This window comes from Panthera tigris, chromosome A2 (assembly GCF_018350195.1).
Source record: "Panthera tigris isolate Pti1 chromosome A2, P.tigris_Pti1_mat1.1, whole genome shotgun sequence".
Classification (NCBI taxonomy): domain Eukaryota; kingdom Metazoa; phylum Chordata; class Mammalia; order Carnivora; family Felidae; genus Panthera; species Panthera tigris.
This window is the reverse complement of record NC_056661.1, coordinates 6,121,867-6,138,082: the sequence shown is the minus strand read 5'-3', so window position 1 is coordinate 6,138,082 and position 16,216 is coordinate 6,121,867. Positions and strand designations below refer to the sequence as shown.

The 16,216-nt window shown below is 59.4% G+C and overlaps 3 protein-coding genes across 3 annotated transcripts; 2 read left to right on the top strand and 1 right to left on the bottom strand.

Moving 5' to 3' along the window:
- Nucleotides 1–701: 701 nt before the first annotated feature.
- XAB2 (XPA binding protein 2) lies at nucleotides 702–14,419 on the bottom strand. Its single transcript, XM_042978044.1, has 19 exons — nucleotides 14,324–14,419; nucleotides 8,916–9,064; nucleotides 8,500–8,623; nucleotides 8,067–8,264; nucleotides 6,503–6,637; nucleotides 6,245–6,409; nucleotides 5,288–5,432; nucleotides 4,859–5,010; nucleotides 4,657–4,776; nucleotides 4,373–4,504; nucleotides 4,146–4,277; nucleotides 3,936–4,049; nucleotides 2,858–3,020; nucleotides 2,575–2,765; nucleotides 2,307–2,429; nucleotides 2,046–2,217; nucleotides 1,663–1,792; nucleotides 926–1,035; nucleotides 702–833 (listed from the first exon to the last, which is right to left on the bottom strand). The coding sequence occupies exons 1-19, from the start codon at nucleotides 14,372–14,374 to the stop codon at nucleotides 772–774; spliced, it is 2,568 nt and encodes an 855-aa protein (XP_042833978.1). The 5' UTR covers nucleotides 14,375–14,419; the 3' UTR covers nucleotides 702–771.
- LOC102969973 (ATP synthase F(0) complex subunit C2, mitochondrial-like) lies at nucleotides 10,144–11,718 on the top strand. The gene is made up of 2 exons (XM_042977235.1): nucleotides 10,144–10,168; nucleotides 10,925–11,718. Exons 1-2 carry the CDS (start codon nucleotides 10,144–10,146, stop codon nucleotides 11,422–11,424), a joined length of 525 nt encoding a protein of 174 aa, XP_042833169.1. The 3' UTR covers nucleotides 11,425–11,718.
- A 196-nt stretch (nucleotides 14,420–14,615) lies between the features above and the next one.
- On the top strand, nucleotides 14,616–16,193 carry LOC102966587 (protein PET100 homolog, mitochondrial). The gene is made up of 4 exons (XM_007090671.2): nucleotides 14,616–14,711; nucleotides 15,452–15,538; nucleotides 15,706–15,738; nucleotides 16,063–16,193. Exons 1-4 carry the CDS (start codon nucleotides 14,685–14,687, stop codon nucleotides 16,144–16,146), a joined length of 231 nt encoding a protein of 76 aa, XP_007090733.1. The 5' UTR covers nucleotides 14,616–14,684; the 3' UTR covers nucleotides 16,147–16,193.
- Nucleotides 16,194–16,216: the final 23 nt, after the last annotated feature.

Genomic DNA, 16,216 nt, shown 5'->3' with positions numbered 1-16,216 from the left:
GCCCAGACACAGGACCGGCTTCCCCAACCCCACCCGACACTGCACAGTTCACCTAATGGCCGCTTCTGTCTCGCTAGCCTCTCTCCATCCCCATAACTGGCCCCCAGTCCAGGCCACCAACCCGGGCCTTCCCCCCCCCCCCCGGTCACCTCCCGCCACCAACCAATCCCCCACAGCCCACATGGCCTGTTCAGAGCACAAATCTGATTATGTCTCTTGATGCCTAAAATCCCTTAATAGTCCAGAGCCCACTAATGGCTTCCCAGAGCTTAGGCCTAAGGACCACGCCCTGGCCCTGGCCCAGGGCTGAGGTCTGGCTCCTGGCTGCTATCCAGGGTGAGAAGTACCTTGACAGGCTCTCAGACCAGTCTTCTGAGGGGAGGTCAGTGCCCTGGCCCAGAATGAAACAATCTGGAGAGGGAAGGCTGTGTATCTCTACCCGCTAATGTGGGAATGGGCCGGGAAGGCCCTCAAGGAGGCCTCAGGCGGCAGAGACGGGCCTCTGAGAACTGGCTCTGCAGCGGGAGGGTGGGGCATGTGCCCTGGCTGGAAGCCCAGCTGCCCCACCTCCCGCACCAGCCAATCTGGGGGCGGGGGGGGGGGGGGGGGGGTGCCAGGCCCAAGGCCAGGGCACTACCCAGCCGGCAGTCCCCATAGGCACCTGGGCAGCGGGAAGGGTGGGCAGGAAAGAGGCTCAGACCGCGTGTACAAACATAGATTCTATTGGGGGAGGAGGGGTGCGGAGGGGGGAGGAGGGGTGCAGGGCTGGGGTCAGTCCTCCTTCAGGCTCCCGAACACGGCAGCCGGCACCCTCTGCTGCTCCAACCGCACCTCTGGGAAAGGAGGGAGGCCACGGTCATTCCAGGAGGGGGGGCCCCACCCGCGCCTCCGCGAAAACACCCTGCCCACCTGGCTGGCCCCCTACCGTTGGGTTCCAGATCCATCTCGTCCTCGTCCTCGTCCCCCCCTAGCTCGATCTCCTCCGGGTTGGCTTGCTGGGCCAGCTCGGCCAGCTCCTCCCGGGATGCGTCGCTCCTGGGGGTGGGCAGGGGTGAGGGAGGGGGCAGGCAGGGATGAGGGAGGGAGGGGGCAGGCAGGGGGGAGGGAGGGAGGGGGCAGGCAGGGGGGAGGGAGGGAGGGAGGGACAGGGCAGGCAGGTGAGGGAGGGAAGGACGGAGGGAAGGACGGAGGGAAGGACGGAGAGAAGGAGGGACGGGGCAGGCAGGGGTGAGGGAGGGAGGGAGGGGGCAGGCGGGGGGGGGAGGGAGGGAGGGGGCAGGCGGGGGGGGGGGGAGGGAGGGGGCAGGCAGGGGGGAGGGAGGGAGGGGGCAGGCAGGGGGAGGGGAGAGGGAGGGAGGGGGCAGGCAGGGGGGAGGGAGGGAGGGAGGGACGGGGCAGGCGGGTGAGGGAGGGAAGGAGGGACAGGGCAGGCAGGGGGGAGGGAGGGAGGGAGGGACAGGGCAGGCGGGTGAGGGAGGGAAGGAGGGACAGGGCAGGCGGGTGAGGGAGGGAAGGATGGAGGGAAGGATGGAGGGAAGGACGGAGGGAAGGACGGAGGGAAGGAGGGACGGGGCAGGCAGGGGGGAGGCAGGGATGGGGCAGGCAGGGGAGAGGGAGGGGGATGCGTGCCGCTCGGCCTCCCCGCCACCCCTGCCCCCGCACCTCACAAACAGGATCTTGCTCTGGGCCCGCGGGGGCTGGTCCCGCTCGGCCTCGGCCGCCAGCTGCTCTGCCCGCTGCTCTAGCAGCTTCATGTCGTCCATGCCGCTCTGCCCGGGGGCGAGGTCGGACACTGGTGGGGGAGCGTGGGGGTCACACACCAGTCTGCCCAGGCCACACCCGCGCCGGCCCCCGCCACAGCCCACAGGCCGCTCTGCTCCTTACCAGGCACCCCACCCCCGTCCGTCCGAGGACCCAGCCCTCGAGGAGTTCCCAGGCTCGGCAGGGGGTGGGGAGGTGGACGCTCAACGCTCTCAGACCAGGAGGTCAAGGGCGGGCAGAGAGCAGGGGCCGGGCCCTTACGGCGGGTGCCCACAGCTGCTCACCGGTGCCCGTGGCGCTGCCCGACACCTTGAGCATCTGCGAGGCCATGAAGTTGACCTGAGTGTTGTACGTGGCCTGCACGCTGCGGCGGATCCGCAGCATCTCCCGGATGGTGTCCTCGTTGCCGTGCCGGACCTCGAAGTCCTTCCACGTCTGCCAGAAAGCCCCGGTGGTCTGCGCGGGGTGGGGCGCACGGGCGTGAGCGGCTGGCTCGGCTGCAGCCTCCGTCACTGCCCGCCTGCCCGCCCGGGCCCACGCCCTACCCGGGGGTCACAGATCTGGGAGCAGAAGCTGTAGATGGCCCGCGCCCGGTCGATCTCGCCGAGCTTGCACTCCATGTCCGCGAACCGCAGGCACATCTCCCGGGCGTGTTCGTCCGACAGCACCTGGGTGGCGGTGGCGAGGAGGGGGCAGGGCATGAGCGGGCTCCCCGTACCCCGGGCCCTCCGGAAGGCTCCCGGAGGTCCCATGCGTGGGGGCACGCTCAGAGCCTCTGGCCACCCCCGTTCCCCGCCCCGCCCCACAGGGCACCTCGATGGCCTTCTGGTAGATGCCGCGGGTGTGGGTGACCCCGTAGATCTCGGCCGCACGCTTGATGTAGATGTTGAACATGTCGTACTGCTGGGCGGGCTCCACGGCCCGGGTGGCGCGCTCGTACACTGCCATGGCGTGCCGGGCCAGGCCCCACTCTTCCTCCAGCTGGGCGTACAGCAGGTACAGTGCTGAGAGACGAGGCGGGGGGGGGGCGGGGGGGGGTCAGAGGCTGGTGCCCGGCCCCAGACAACCCCTCCCCTGCCCGGCCCGGCCGCCTCACTCTTCGCATATTTGGGAGGGCAGCCGTCCAGCGCCTGTTCGAAGAGGTCCCGCGCCCGCTCCAGCTTGCGGCCCCCGTAGCGGGCAATGAATTTGGTCAGGTAGGTGCTCCAGATGTCAGACACGTTGGGCCACTTGAACAGCGAGATGCCACGCTCGTACGCCTGCCCCGAGAGAGGGTGTCGTGTGTGGGAACCCAGGGCAGGAACACGTGGCGTCCAGCCTGCCAGGAGAGTCCCCACGTCTCCCTCGGGCTGGTCATGGCGGCCCCTTCCCCGTCCACCCTGCCCCACGATCACGGCGCGGTCAAGGGGGCCTGTACGCCACCCTCAATGGACCAGGACTAGGACCTACCAAGTCACCGGTAGGTAACCTTATGGGTGGGGGAGTCGGGGGGGGTCCTCAGTTCTGCGGACACTGGAGCCCATGGCCCTGGGAAGAGGTTCCCATGCCCAGGCCAGGGGCAGGGCCGGTGTCACTCAGGCGGGAGGTGGCACACGCGTATGTCATCTGGATACGTGCGGTCTCTGCCTAGAACCGAAACCTCTCAACAGAGAGGCAGGGCCTCCCAACACATGCACGTGCAGGACCTCACGTACCTACAAGCTGTCACACGAGCAGAGCAGGGACAGCCTGCACACACCCGCGGCCCAGAAACAAGACTCGGTGCCTGTTAAGAGGTGAACTGTGTCCCCCAAATTCCCGTTGAAGCCACAACCCCAGGACCTCAGAATGTAACTGGACTTAGAAACGAGGCCTTTAAAGAGGAAATGAAGGGGAGTCGTTACAGTGGGCCCTAATCCGAGATGACCGGAGTCCCTGTGGGATTAAGACACATACACACACTGGTGGGAGGACAGCCGCCCACTAGCCAAGGACAGAGGCCTTGGGAGAGACCAGCCCCGCCAGCACCACAGTCTGAGATTTCCAGCCCCCAGGACGAGGACGGTACGTCTCTGCTGTCTGAGTTCCCTGCTCTGCGACGCCTTGTTAGGGCCACCGGAGCACACGGACACAGCGGCCGGGGCCCCGGGACGGGAGACCCCGCTGTCCGGGACCTCCAGATCAGCCCCCCTCACCTTGAAGCTCTCCTCGAAGTACTTGTGCTCCTCCAAGAACATGGCGTAGTTGATGACAATCTGGGGCGTGGCGATACGCAGATCCAGGATGCGGTCGTAGACGGCCTTGGTGGACTGCGGGGCAGCAGCAGGTCGGGGCACGTCCGGGGCAGAGACCGCGGCCCTGCCCCCGGCTCCACGCCGCCACGGGCCCTCGGCCCCCCGACTCACCTGGAAGGTGCCCAGGCTCTCCTCCAGGTCGGCGAGCATCGACCACACCTTCAGGGACTTGTACACGCGGTTCTGCACGGGCTCCGAGCCGTCGAAGTACTCGGCCCGGCGGGCAGGCAGCGCGGTGGCCTTCTGGAGGGAGCAGGCAGCAGGGCGGGGGCTTGGGGACAGCCGGACACGGCCACACAGCACACCACGCCCCCGCCCTAACGTGGGCTCGCGTTTACCCGCAGCAGCCGCAAAGCCTGGTCGTAGTTCTCGTGCCGGAGCTCCAGCTCGCCACACTCACACCACACGCTGGCCAGGTCGTCCACCTGCTTGAAGCTCACCTTGGTGGCCTTCTCCAGGATGATGCGGGCCTGCAGGGGTGGGCAGAGGACAGGTTGGGACCCTGCCTCTCTGGCCCCAACCCCCCCCCGCCCCCGCGAGAGTGTCTGTGCCTCCTGGGTCCTCTGGCCAAGCACACGCCTCTACTCACACACGCGCAAACCCACACACGCAGGGCACTCACGTCGTCCAGCTGCCCGTTGTCCTCGTAAAACTTGGCAAACGCAACCCACAGTGTGTGGGGCTTGCCTGTAGCCTTGAAAGGGTCCACCGTCTGCACGGCCTCCGTGTACGTGTTGATGATCTGGGTGGGAAGGACGGAGTCAGGCCGGACGGTGGGGGCCCGGCAGGCAGGGGAAGGGGGGTGGGGCGGGGCCGTCACACACCTCCCGGGGGCGGCCCTGGTGCAGGGCCACGCGCTTGTGCCACTCGTGCACGTGGTGTGGGTTCTGGCGCAGCAAGACACTGTTGAGGAGCAGGGGCCGCCGGCCGATGAGCTGCTCGAAGCGGGCCAGGCGCAGCTCCAGGTCCACGTCATCTGCGCTCGAGATGGGGGCGGGGCCTCAGCACAGCGGCCCCGCCCCCACCTCTGCACCACCAGAGCCCGCCGACGACTGTCCGGGGCCTGGCGGACTCACTCCACTGGCCACTCCGGCCAGAGATGCAGCGCAAGTCCCGGCTACTCACCAAAGTTCCACCCACACCCGCCTCCCTCTGTCGTGCAGACGCACCTCCCCCGTCGCTGTCCCTTGGGGCTCTCAGAGCCCTGCCGGCCGGCCCAGCCCTCTCCCCTCACCGGCCCAGGCCTGCCTCACCTTCCTCCTCCCGCCCCAGTTCTGAGGCCGTCTCCATCTTGGCTGCGATCATGCTCTCCTCAAACTGCGCGTAGCTGTCGAACACCTGGGTGAAGTCGCGCACGGTCATCACAGTCCGGATGGCCTCCTCGTACACGTCTCGAGCCTGTGGGCACGGGCGGGGTAACAGGAAAGTGCTGGCTGGGGGGACGCGAGGGCCTGCCCGTGTGGACGCAGGGGACCTGGCTGCACTGCCGGGAGCACCAACACCCAGCAGAGCCACAGCCTCCCCCTGCCTCCCAGAGTGCAGGCCCCCAGCTCCTCCCCAGTAAACGGTGACGGTCCCCGTGCAGAGTGACTATGAAGCTTGAGGGAGACACGTGTGAGGCGGCCGACGCCCAGTTAAGACTCGAGAGGTGACCGACCCCGACGCCCCCACCGGTCCCCACTGCGGGGACCCCGGACTTGGCCATGGAGGGCCCCACCCCACTTCTGAAGCTCATGTTCTCCCGGTCACTCCCGCCCCTAAGCTTGGGCCCCATCCCTCTACCCCTGTTCCTGGCCAGTCATGCTCCACTGTCCGCCCCCCCGCCCCCCGGCCGGTGGCTCCGCCCGCCTCCTGACCGGTCCCCTGCTGCCAGCCTCAGCCTGTGGTGGCCTGAAGGGCTTCTGTGAAGCGTGCAGCCGGCCCTGCCTCCGTCCTGCTCACGCCTGGCCGGCGGCGCCCCTCAGCAGGGCACGGCCAACCCCCCAGCCCGCAGGGCGCTCCCTCCCGTAGCCCATCAGCAGCCCCTTCTCTGCTCCCCAGCCAGCAACTCTGGGGACCCGTCCGCCCCACGCAACCCCCTACTCCACTGCCTGACAAGCCAGCTAACGTGGACACTGACGAGAACACGGACACCTCGGGAGCGACCGCTGTGTCAGGCCCCCGCGTGGCACCCGCCCCCTCTCCCCTCGTCGCCTCCCGTGCCTGCGCACCTTCTCGAAGTGGCCGCTGCGGATGTAGTAGTCAGCCAGCGAGCACCAGAGCTTGCCCAGCTGGTCGGTGAAGCGGGTGAGGCCCCCGCGGATGATGGCGTCCACATTGAGTGACTGCACCTTGTCTGGGTTCTGGGAGATGAGGTCACAGAGCTCGTGCCACAGCTGCAGACCCAGGAGGAGGAGTCTCAGCCCTGTGCCCCATGGGGCGGGGGGAGGGCAAGCCTTCCTGCCAACCCCACCCCCCCACAGGCCCACCTGGTAGTTGGACTTGCCAGCCTTGGACACAAAGCGCTCGTCGTTCACCACGGTGGCCAGGCGCTGCGCAGCTTCATCCAGCCGGTCACTGGACTTGAGGTACTCGATGTACTCCTCTGCACTCTCGGGGCTCAGCTGGGCAGCGGGCGGCCCCACCAGCAGTCAGCGGGGCCGCAGAGCCACCCCGCCGTCCCCCCCCCCGCTCCCACTCGGCAGCTCCGGGTCAGCCACGCACCGCTGCCCTGACCCGGCGCCAGCCCTGCCGACCCAGCCTTAGCCACACGTGTCCCACCCGGGCCCCACCAGTCCGGCCTCAGCCCCACGGGGGCAGCCTTGACCGGCGGTCCAGCCGAGGCCCCGCCAATCCGGTCTGGGCCCCTCTGGTGCAGCCCCAGCCCTGATCGGTCTGGCTTAGACAACAAAGGCACAGTCGGCACAGTCCGGGCCCGGCCTTTACCCCAAGTCCCCCAGCCAGACAGCGCCGTGCCGAGTTTCACAACGTACAACAGCTGTTAGAAGCGTGAGGGGGCGGCACCCCCCCCCCATGCTGTTTCCGCCTGGAAACGTTCCCACAGCCGTTTGTCTCCCGCTCCCTGCCCTCCCACGGTTGTGGTTTTACTGGTTTAAAAGATGTGACCAGGAGGGGCGCCTGAGTGGCTCAGTCGGTTGAGCGTCCGACTTTGGCTCAGAGTCTGTGAGTTCGAGCCCCATGTCGGGCTCTGTGCTGACAGCTCAGAGCCTGGAGCCTGCTTCGGATTCTGTGGCTTCCCCTCTCTCTGCCCCTCCCCTGCTCACGCTGTCTCAAAAATAAATAAAAAACCATTAAAAGAAATTTTGGGCGCCTGGGTGGCTCAGTCGGTTGAGCATCCAACTTCAGCCTAGGTCATGATCTTGCAATTTGTGAGTTTGAGCCCCACGTCGGAGCCTGGAGCCTGCTTCGGACTCTGTGTCTCCCTCTCTCTTTGCCCCTCCCCTGCTCATGCTGTGTCTCTGTCTCAAAAATAAATAAAAACATTTAAAAAAAATTAAAAATAATAAAGAAGCAGAAGCGGGGGATGCTTGGGTGGCTCAGTCAGTTGAGCATCCGACTTCCACTCAGGTCATGATCTCATGGTTCAGTTCGTGAGTTCGAGCCTCGTGTCGGGCTCTGGGCTCACAGCTCGGAGCCCGGAGCCCGCTTTGGGTCCCGTGTCCCCCTCTGTCTGCCCCTCTGCTGCTTGTGCTCTGTCTCTCGCATTGTCTCAGAAATAAACGTGAAAAAAACAATTTTTAAAGATGTGACCAGGAGACGTGGTCAGCTCGTGGGCACCTGTCTATCCAGTTAGATCAAAAGCTCTGTGCAGGCAGGGGCTGTCTTTGTCACACGCTGTCCCGGCACTTGTCTCAATACGAGACATGCAGCAGGTGCTGGCAAATTATTTGGAGGGAAAACAAATCGCCAACGAGAGCCTTTCCCCGCTTCCCGTCTGTCGGGTGACACGCCTCGAGGGGCTAGTGTCCCAGTAAGCCGGCGCTGGGAACCTCGTGAAGCGGCCGCTCGGTCCCGCCACCCCCACAGGCGTACCTTGAGGAAGCGCCGGTAGCCCCGCACGGCCGTCTCAGGTAGTGGGTGTGAGCGCAGGAAGCGCAGGTACAGGGGCCAGATGCGAGAGTGCTGCGTGATGGGCAGTGCCCGGAGAGCGCGGTCGAAAGTGCGGCGGGTGTGTGTGATTCGGCCCTGGTCCATCAGGAACTGGCAATAGTCTAGCCACAGCCGTGGCATCTGGAGGCGTGGGGGACGGGCAGGGTCTGAACCGCTGGCGCCACGGCTCGACCACAGAGACGGCACGTGTCCTATGGCCAAAAATGCAGCAAGACCCGGGACCCTGTCCTCTAGGGCTAATCTAGCTCAACCTCGGGCACACCGAGGCGACAGGACTCCAATCCCCCGGTCCCCGTCCACTTGCACCTCCCCCTCGGCCCTCGCCCGGCCTCTGCCCCCCCCCACACGCTCCCACCTTGTGCATGAACACAAAGGCCCTCTCGTGGCAGTTGTTGACATCTTCGTAGGCCGGGTCGGTCACGCAGCGATGCTTCACCTGTGCCCGGCGCGCCTTCAGGTATCGGTACCAGAGTTTGTAGCTGGGAGGGGCAGACAACGACCGGTCAGCCTCACACACCCCCGGAACCCTCTGCCCTGCGCTGGGAAGTGACTGCAGGGCAAAGGGGCCTGGGGAAGGACGGCAAGTCTCAGCACTGGGGGGCACGGGCCAGGACACCAGGGAAGGTGTGCTGAGCCGTCAGGGGACATACACTTAGTGCCCGAATGACAGCTATCACCTGGGACCTACTGGCCAGTTCCGTTACGGCAAGATTAGGTGGGGTGGGGTGGGGTGGGGTGGGGGCCGGGCAGGGCGGCTGGGACTGTTCCCACCTGCAGGGCAGCAGCTTCAGGGCCCGCTCGTACAGCTGATTGAGCCTTGGCTTCGGGGCACCCTGCTTGAACTCAATGTAGCGGAGCCAGCATTTGACGGAGAACTGGTTCCGCATGATTTCCTCCTCATAGGGGAGGTCCTCTTCCTCCTGCGGAAGCCAGGGAACGGGGAAAAGAGAGACCTGAGCTCAGAGCCAGGGCACCAGACAGCCACATACCAGGACTCAGGTTTGGATTTCACTCCTCGAAATCTTACTGCCCACAGTCTGACCCGGGTCACCAGACTCCTCAACCACAGGGTTCCGGGCCAGACTTGAGACTGTCATCCAGACACCACTCTTTTGGCCCTCCCAGTCAAGCCACCTACTCTCTGGCCCAGGTCACCAGATTTCTCAGACTGCCCGTCCACTGCCAGGTCTCTCTGGACCTGGACGCCAAGATTTAACTCCGCACAACATGCCTCTTCCTAAACACCAGGCCTTCAGCATCTCAGGCTCCCACTATCCAGAACTACTCAGCTGTCCCAGAACTCAGAAAGTGAACACGGAAACCTTATTTGACATGAAATCAGGAAGCCCTGAAGGGGGCACTCCCATGCCTACCATCTCTTTGTCAATTGCAGACCCCCCCCCCCCCCCCCCCCCCCCCGGCAGGAAGAAGGGCACCTTGCGTTCCCAACAGAAAGAAGCTTACTTTACTACCCCAGCAAGATTTTCTCCTTGCCCGGCAACAGCCCAGCCAATGAGAAACTGCCACAACTCAGCCAATGAGAAGCCATCACCACCCTGAACTATCACTTTCACCTAACAGATTTTCCTTCAAACCGGCCCCTCCTAGTTTACTCCTTTTTCTCTATAAAGTGACGTTACTTGGGCACCCAGGTGGCTCCGTTAAGCGTCCAACTTCGGCTCAGGTCATAATCTCACGGTTTGTAAGCTGGAATGCTGCATCAGGCTCCGTGCTGACAGCAAAGAGCCTGCTTGGGATTCTTTTCCTCACTTTGCCCCTTCGGCACGTGCACGTGCTCTCTCAAAATAAACAAGTCTTAAAATAAAGTGATGCTCCTCTCCTTTGTTCTCCAGACTTGCCTTCGGTTTTGCCATAGCTTGCATATCCTGAATTAAAATTCCTCTGCCGTTCCTAAATAAACCCACTCTGCTGATAAAATCACTGGCAGTTTTATCTTCCAAGTCGACAGAAGCTAGACCTTTACATCAGAAGGAGAGGTATGGACCAAACCCCAAGCCTCCCCAGTACGAAACACCAAACACCTGTGAAGATGCTAGGCCTCTATAGACACACCTCACGCACACTGCTGGTTCAGCCCCAGGCCACCACAATAAACATCACCATACAGCAAGTCAAATGAATTTTCCGGTTTCCCGACACACGTAAAAGTTATGTTTACACTGCAGTCTATTAAATTTGCATTGGCGTTATGTCTAAAAAGTGTTATAACTTGATTAAAAGATACTTCCTTGCAAAAAAAGTGCTAACCACTACTTGAGGTTTCAATGGGTTGTAATCTTTTTTGCTGGTGGAGGGTCTTGCCTCAAGGGTGATGGCTGCTGACTGATCAGGGTGGTGGCTGCTGAAGGTTGGGGTGGCTGTGGCAATTTCCTAAAACAAAATAAAGCCTGCCACATCAACTGAATCCTGCCGCCACGAACAACTTCTCTGTAGTATGTGACTCGGTTTTTGACAGCACTTGAAAAAAATTGTTTTTATGTTTATTTCTGAGAGTGAGAGAGACAGAGCACAAGCGGGGGAGGGGCAGAGGGAGAGGGAGACACAGAATCCGAAGCAGGCTCCAGGCTCCGAGCTGTCAGCACAGAGCCCGACGCGGGGCTCGAACTCAGAACTGAACTGCGAGATCACGACCTGAGCCGAGGTCGGGCGCCCAACGGAGCCACCCAGGTGCCCCATCAGTTTGACAGCATTTTACCTACAGCAGGCCTTCTTTCCAAATTGGAATCCTCTCCAACCCTGCTGCTGCTTTGTCAACTAAGTGTGTGTCATATTCCCTCTCTGTCTTCTCCGCACTGGGAGCAGCTCTCTGGCCACAGCCCCTCATCCTCTGAAAACGTCCGCCTGTGCAAAGTTCGTCTCCGCCCCCTCCTTGGTCAGGAGCACCTGTCAGCTGTTGAGCCGATCACTGTCTGCAGTGGCATTAAAACCCCCAGAGACACTGACAGATGAGAGCCTCAGCAGCTGGGCAGCCCCACGTCCCCTAACCTCACTTATTCCTAGCCGCAGTTTCCAAACCAGTGTTGCTTCAAGGGACATCGACAGAGCAGCCAAGTTCATTGGGACTAGGGCTGCCACAGTTGGGGTGGCTGGCTCTGGGGCTGGAATCGGGACTGTGTCTGGGAGCCTCATCACTGGTTATGCCAGGAAGCCCTCTCTGAAGCAACAGCTCTTCTCCTCCACCATTCTGGGCTTTGCCCTCCCAGAAGCCACGAGGCTCTTCTGCCTGATGGCGGCCTTTTGTATCCTCATTGCCATGTGAAGGAGCCATCTCCACCTCCCATAAGTTTTTCTCCTGTGTTTCGTCTGCCCTGTGTGTTCCTTTTCCTATACTTCCCCAGGCAGCCTGGGGAAAGTGGTTGGCTCAGGGTTTGACAGAGGAAAGACAAATAAATACTGTACTAACAAGAACAAAATAGTTTATGTCACATTCTAGAAGCTCTGTTGCCATTTCAACAATCTTCACAGCATCATAACCAGTAGATTCCATCTTGAGAAACCCCTTTTTTTTGCTCATCCATAAGAAGCAACTCCTGGCTGGGATGCCTGGGTGGCTCAGTCCGTTGGGCGTCTGACTTCGGCTCAGGTCATGATCTCGCAGTCTGTGAGTTCAAGCCTTGCGTCATGATCTCGCAGTCTGTGAGTTCAAGCCTCGCGTTGGGCTCTGTGCTAACAGCTCAGAGCCTGGAGCCTGTTTTGGATTCTGCATCTCCCTCTCTCTCTGCCCCTCCCCTGCTCACACACTGTTTTTCTCTGTCTCTCAAAAATAAATAAACATTAAGAAAAAAAAAAAGCAACTCCTCATCCTCATTTTATAATGAGATTGCAGCAAATCGGTCCTATTTTCAGATTCCACTTCTAATTCTGGTTCTCTTGCTGTTTCCATGTTTCCACCACATCTGTAGTTACTTCCTCCAGTGAAGTCTTGAACCCCTCAAAGTCATACAGGAGAGTTGGAATCAACTTCTTCCAAGATCTTGTTAATGCTGTTATCCTTACCTCTTCTCATGAATCAGAATGTTCTTAATGGCATTTAGAGTGGTGAATCTTTTCCAGGAGGTTTTTAATTTGCTTTTCCCAGATCTATCAGAGTAATTACTATCTAGAACTGTAACCTTATGAAACGTATTTCTTGGAGTGCCTGGGTGGCTCAGTCGGTTGAGCGTCCAACTTCGGCTCAGGTCATGATCTCATAGCTTGTGAGTTCAAGCCCCACATCGGGCTCTGTGCTGACAGCTCAGAGCCTGGAACCTGCTTCGGATTCTGTGTCTCCCTCTCTCTCTGCCCCTAACCCACTCACATTCTGTCTGTGTCTCTCTCAAAAATAAATAAACGTTAAAAAAATTTTTTTTAATGAAACATATTTTTTTTATGTTTTTTAAAAATTTATTTATTATTGAGAGAGACACACAGAGCATGAGCAGGGGAGGGGCAGACACAGAATCCGAAGCAGGCTCCAGGCTCTGAGTTGTCAGCACAGAGCCCGATGTGGGGCTCGAACTCACGAACTGTGAGATCGTGACCTGAGCCGAAGTTGGTCGCCTAACCAACTGAGCCACCCAGGCGCCCCTAAGATTTAGCTTAATTCTTAAGGGCCCTAGGCTTTTCAGAATGGTAAAGGAGCACTGGCTTCCACTTCAAGCCACCAGCTGCATTAGCCGGACAACAGAGTCAGCCTGTGCTTTGAAATGCTAAAGCCAGGCAGTGACTCCTCCTCTCCAGCAATGAAAGTCCTAGAAGGTCTCTTCTCCCAACAGAAGGCTTTCCCATTTCTATTAAAAGTCTGTTCGGTCTGTGCCGTCACTTCATTAACTATCTTAATGAGATCTTGCGATCGACTTGCCACAAATGGCTACATCAGCACTCGCTCCTTCATTTGCACTTTTGTTATGGAGACGGCTTCTTTCCAAAAACCTCAAGAGCCAACCTCTGTTAGCTTCCAAGTTGTGTTCTTCAGCTTCCTTACTTCTCTCAGCCTTCGCAGAACCGAAGGGTTAGGCTTTGGCTGAATGAGACTTTGGCTTAAGGGGATGCTGTGGCTGGTGTGATCTTCTATCTAGACCACTGAAACTTTCTTTGTAACAGCAAAGGGCTGTTTCGCTTTTTTTTTTTTTTTTTTTTTATCATTCATGTGTCCGTCACTTCTAATCTTCTCCAAGAACTTTCCGTTTGCATTCACAATTTGGCTATTGGTGCCAAAGGCCTAGCTTTCAGCCCCTCTCAGCTTGCAACGTGCCTTCCTCATTAAGCTTAATCATTTCTAGCTTCTGATTTCAGGTGAGACGGATGACCCTTCCATTCACTTAAACACTTAGAGGCCACTGTAAGCTTAGTAATTTCAAAGTGGTTATGTCTCAGGGAGTAGGGTGGCCCAAGGAATAGCCTATGAAGCCATCCCAACACACACAACAATTATTAACTTCCCAGTTTTACATGGGTGTGGCTCTTGACGCCCCAAAAGTCATGAAAAAGTATGAAATACTGTGAGATTACCAAAACGTGACACAGAGACATGAAGTGAGCAAACGCTGTCGGAAAATGGTGCCAACACACTTACTTCATGTAGTGTTGCCACAAACCTTCAATTTGTGTTTAAGAAAGAAAGAAAAGAAGAAAAAACCCCACAGTAGCTACAAAGTGCAATGAAAGGTCGTATGTCTGTGCTCCAGATACCAAGTCTTGGGACTCTTCAGAATCCCAATGGCCACTGCCTGACCACAGTTGACTCCACAGTTCTCCTAATCCAGACAACAAACCTTCGTTCCACAAACTACAACGCTCAGGACTTGACCTAGGCCGTTACTCCGAGCACCAAGACTTTACCACAGAAACCAGAACCCCGGCCCGATCACTATGCCTTAACTCCAGACTCCGGACTTCTACAAGATTTCGCCATGCGATTCCCCTCCCCCACTCCCGCGCGCTCCTATTTCCACCAAAGGTCCGGTCGCCAGGCCCTGAACCTCGACTGCAACTCTTAACTCAGACCACTTGGACTCCACTGCCAGACTTTTACTCCTGGCCACCCTGGTCCGTAGGTCCTGCCCTCGGGCGGACAGAGCTTTGGCCCAGACACCCCAGGCGGCCAGGCCCCGAACCCCTGAAGTATCTAATTGCAGGTTCTCCCACGCGGGCCACCCCCGGCCCCGCCGCGGACTCACGAAAACAAGGTCCGGCCGCTCCGGCCGGGAAAGACGCGCCATCACCACCATTTTCCTGGCTCTCCAGACACGGGCAGAAGTCGCGTTATAATGACGTCTCCCGCTTAAGGCCCGCCCTCCAGGGCCAGACCAATTTCCTATTGGTTGAACCTTTTCCGATCGAGCGGACGACGTTTGTTGACTTTCGCGTGGACGGCTCCAGGGACCGGAAGCAGAGAAGAGGCTCCCGAAGATGACGTCATCTTGAAAACTCCTCGACCAATCAGCTTCAGTAGTGGAGCCCGCGAACGCCCAATGAGCTGCTGTCTTGCTGGAGGGTTGACCTTGGGCGGAAGCGGCTTTGTAGCCTAGGAGAAGCGAGATGGGGGTGAAGCTGGAGGTGTTTCGGGTCAGTGATCTTTGGAGCGGATGGGTGGCTGGGTTCTTCCCGGATCTGACGAGGAGGCTCTAAAAAGCGGGGATTCCAAGAGAGAGGGAAATCTGAGGAGACAGCTTCTGAGTTTTGAGAGGGGTCTTTAGGGTCGGAAGCCTAGAGGAGGGGGCGCCGGGTTAGGGGGCTCTGGGAGGGTTGGTGGGAGGAAGGACCTCTGAGAGGAGTGATCTGAGGAAGAGGTTCCAAGAAGGAAGGCTCCAGACACTTGGGAAGCTCATGGGGCTCTGGGTGGCATGTGTGTTTCTGATAGGGAGACGCCTATGTTTAGAGAAATAGATCAAATGTAAATAGTGAGGCCTCCTGGGTTTGGAGGTGTTTCAGAGATCCGACGAACGGGTGGGTAATGAGGCCTCGGGCAGATGCTTTTGATTGTAGTACGAGCTTTTGTATTCTGAGTCGGGTGCGTGTGCGTGTATGTGTCTTTCTCTGAGAAGGAGTCTCCCAGACTCAGAGGGGGCTTTGAGGTCCCTTAAATTATTATTATTATTATTATTATTATTGTTATTATTAATAGGGGCCTCGGCTTTTAGGTGTGAGGCTTCTGTACCCTTGGTGGGAGTTCTGGGGTCCTTGGGGGTCCCGAGGAGGCACTCCTGGCTCTGCGGGAGGATGGTCCTCCAGGCTCTGAGCAGCCTGTGCACACTGCGGAAGGGGTTTAATCCCTGGCTCTGTTCATTTACCCCCTGCCCTTCTAGATGACACTCTACCTCACCTTCCCTGTGGCTATGTTCTGGATTGCCAATCAGGCCGAGTGGTTTGAGGATTATGTCATACAGCGCAAGGTGGGCATGGAGGAGAATATTCACGGCTCATTCCAGGGGGTGGGGAGAGCGTGGGGCACCAACCTGCTGGGGAGCCATGTTTGCCTTCTACGAACCGACCCTGCCCTGGGTGGGGGGTCTCCGGAAGCTCCTGGCTCCTGCTTCCAGCTGTTACTTTGTCCCCACAGAGGGAGCTGTGGCCACCTGAGAAGGAGGACCAGGTAAGTAACATACTCTTCTGCCTCCTGAAGGGATGGGGGTGCCTGGGTCCCTGTGACCATAATGTGTTTGAGTGAAAATTTTACCCCCAGTCATGAAGAAGGAGAATTGAGAGCAGAGGGGCGTATGGTTTCCTTAGTGCCCTCTTCCTGGATGAAACCGATCCCACTTAGACCCTGGTTGTAGTTGGCACAGGGCTTCCAGTGTAGATGATGAACTCTGAAGCTGTGGCCTAGGGGAGTAGGGGGCAGGCTGGGTGGTGGGATCAGGGTCCAGGCCCCTGAGGTGTGTGCCCTCTTCACCCTTCCTTCCCGTTCCACCCCCAGCGCCGAGAGCTAGAAGAATTCAAAGAGAGGATACGGAAGCAGCGGGAGGAGAAACTCCTTCGTGCCGCCCAGCAGAGCTCCTGAGTCCTAGCCCCTCCACCCACGAAATAACACACACGCGGTTCCTTGTTTCTCGTGGAAGTGTTTTATTGTC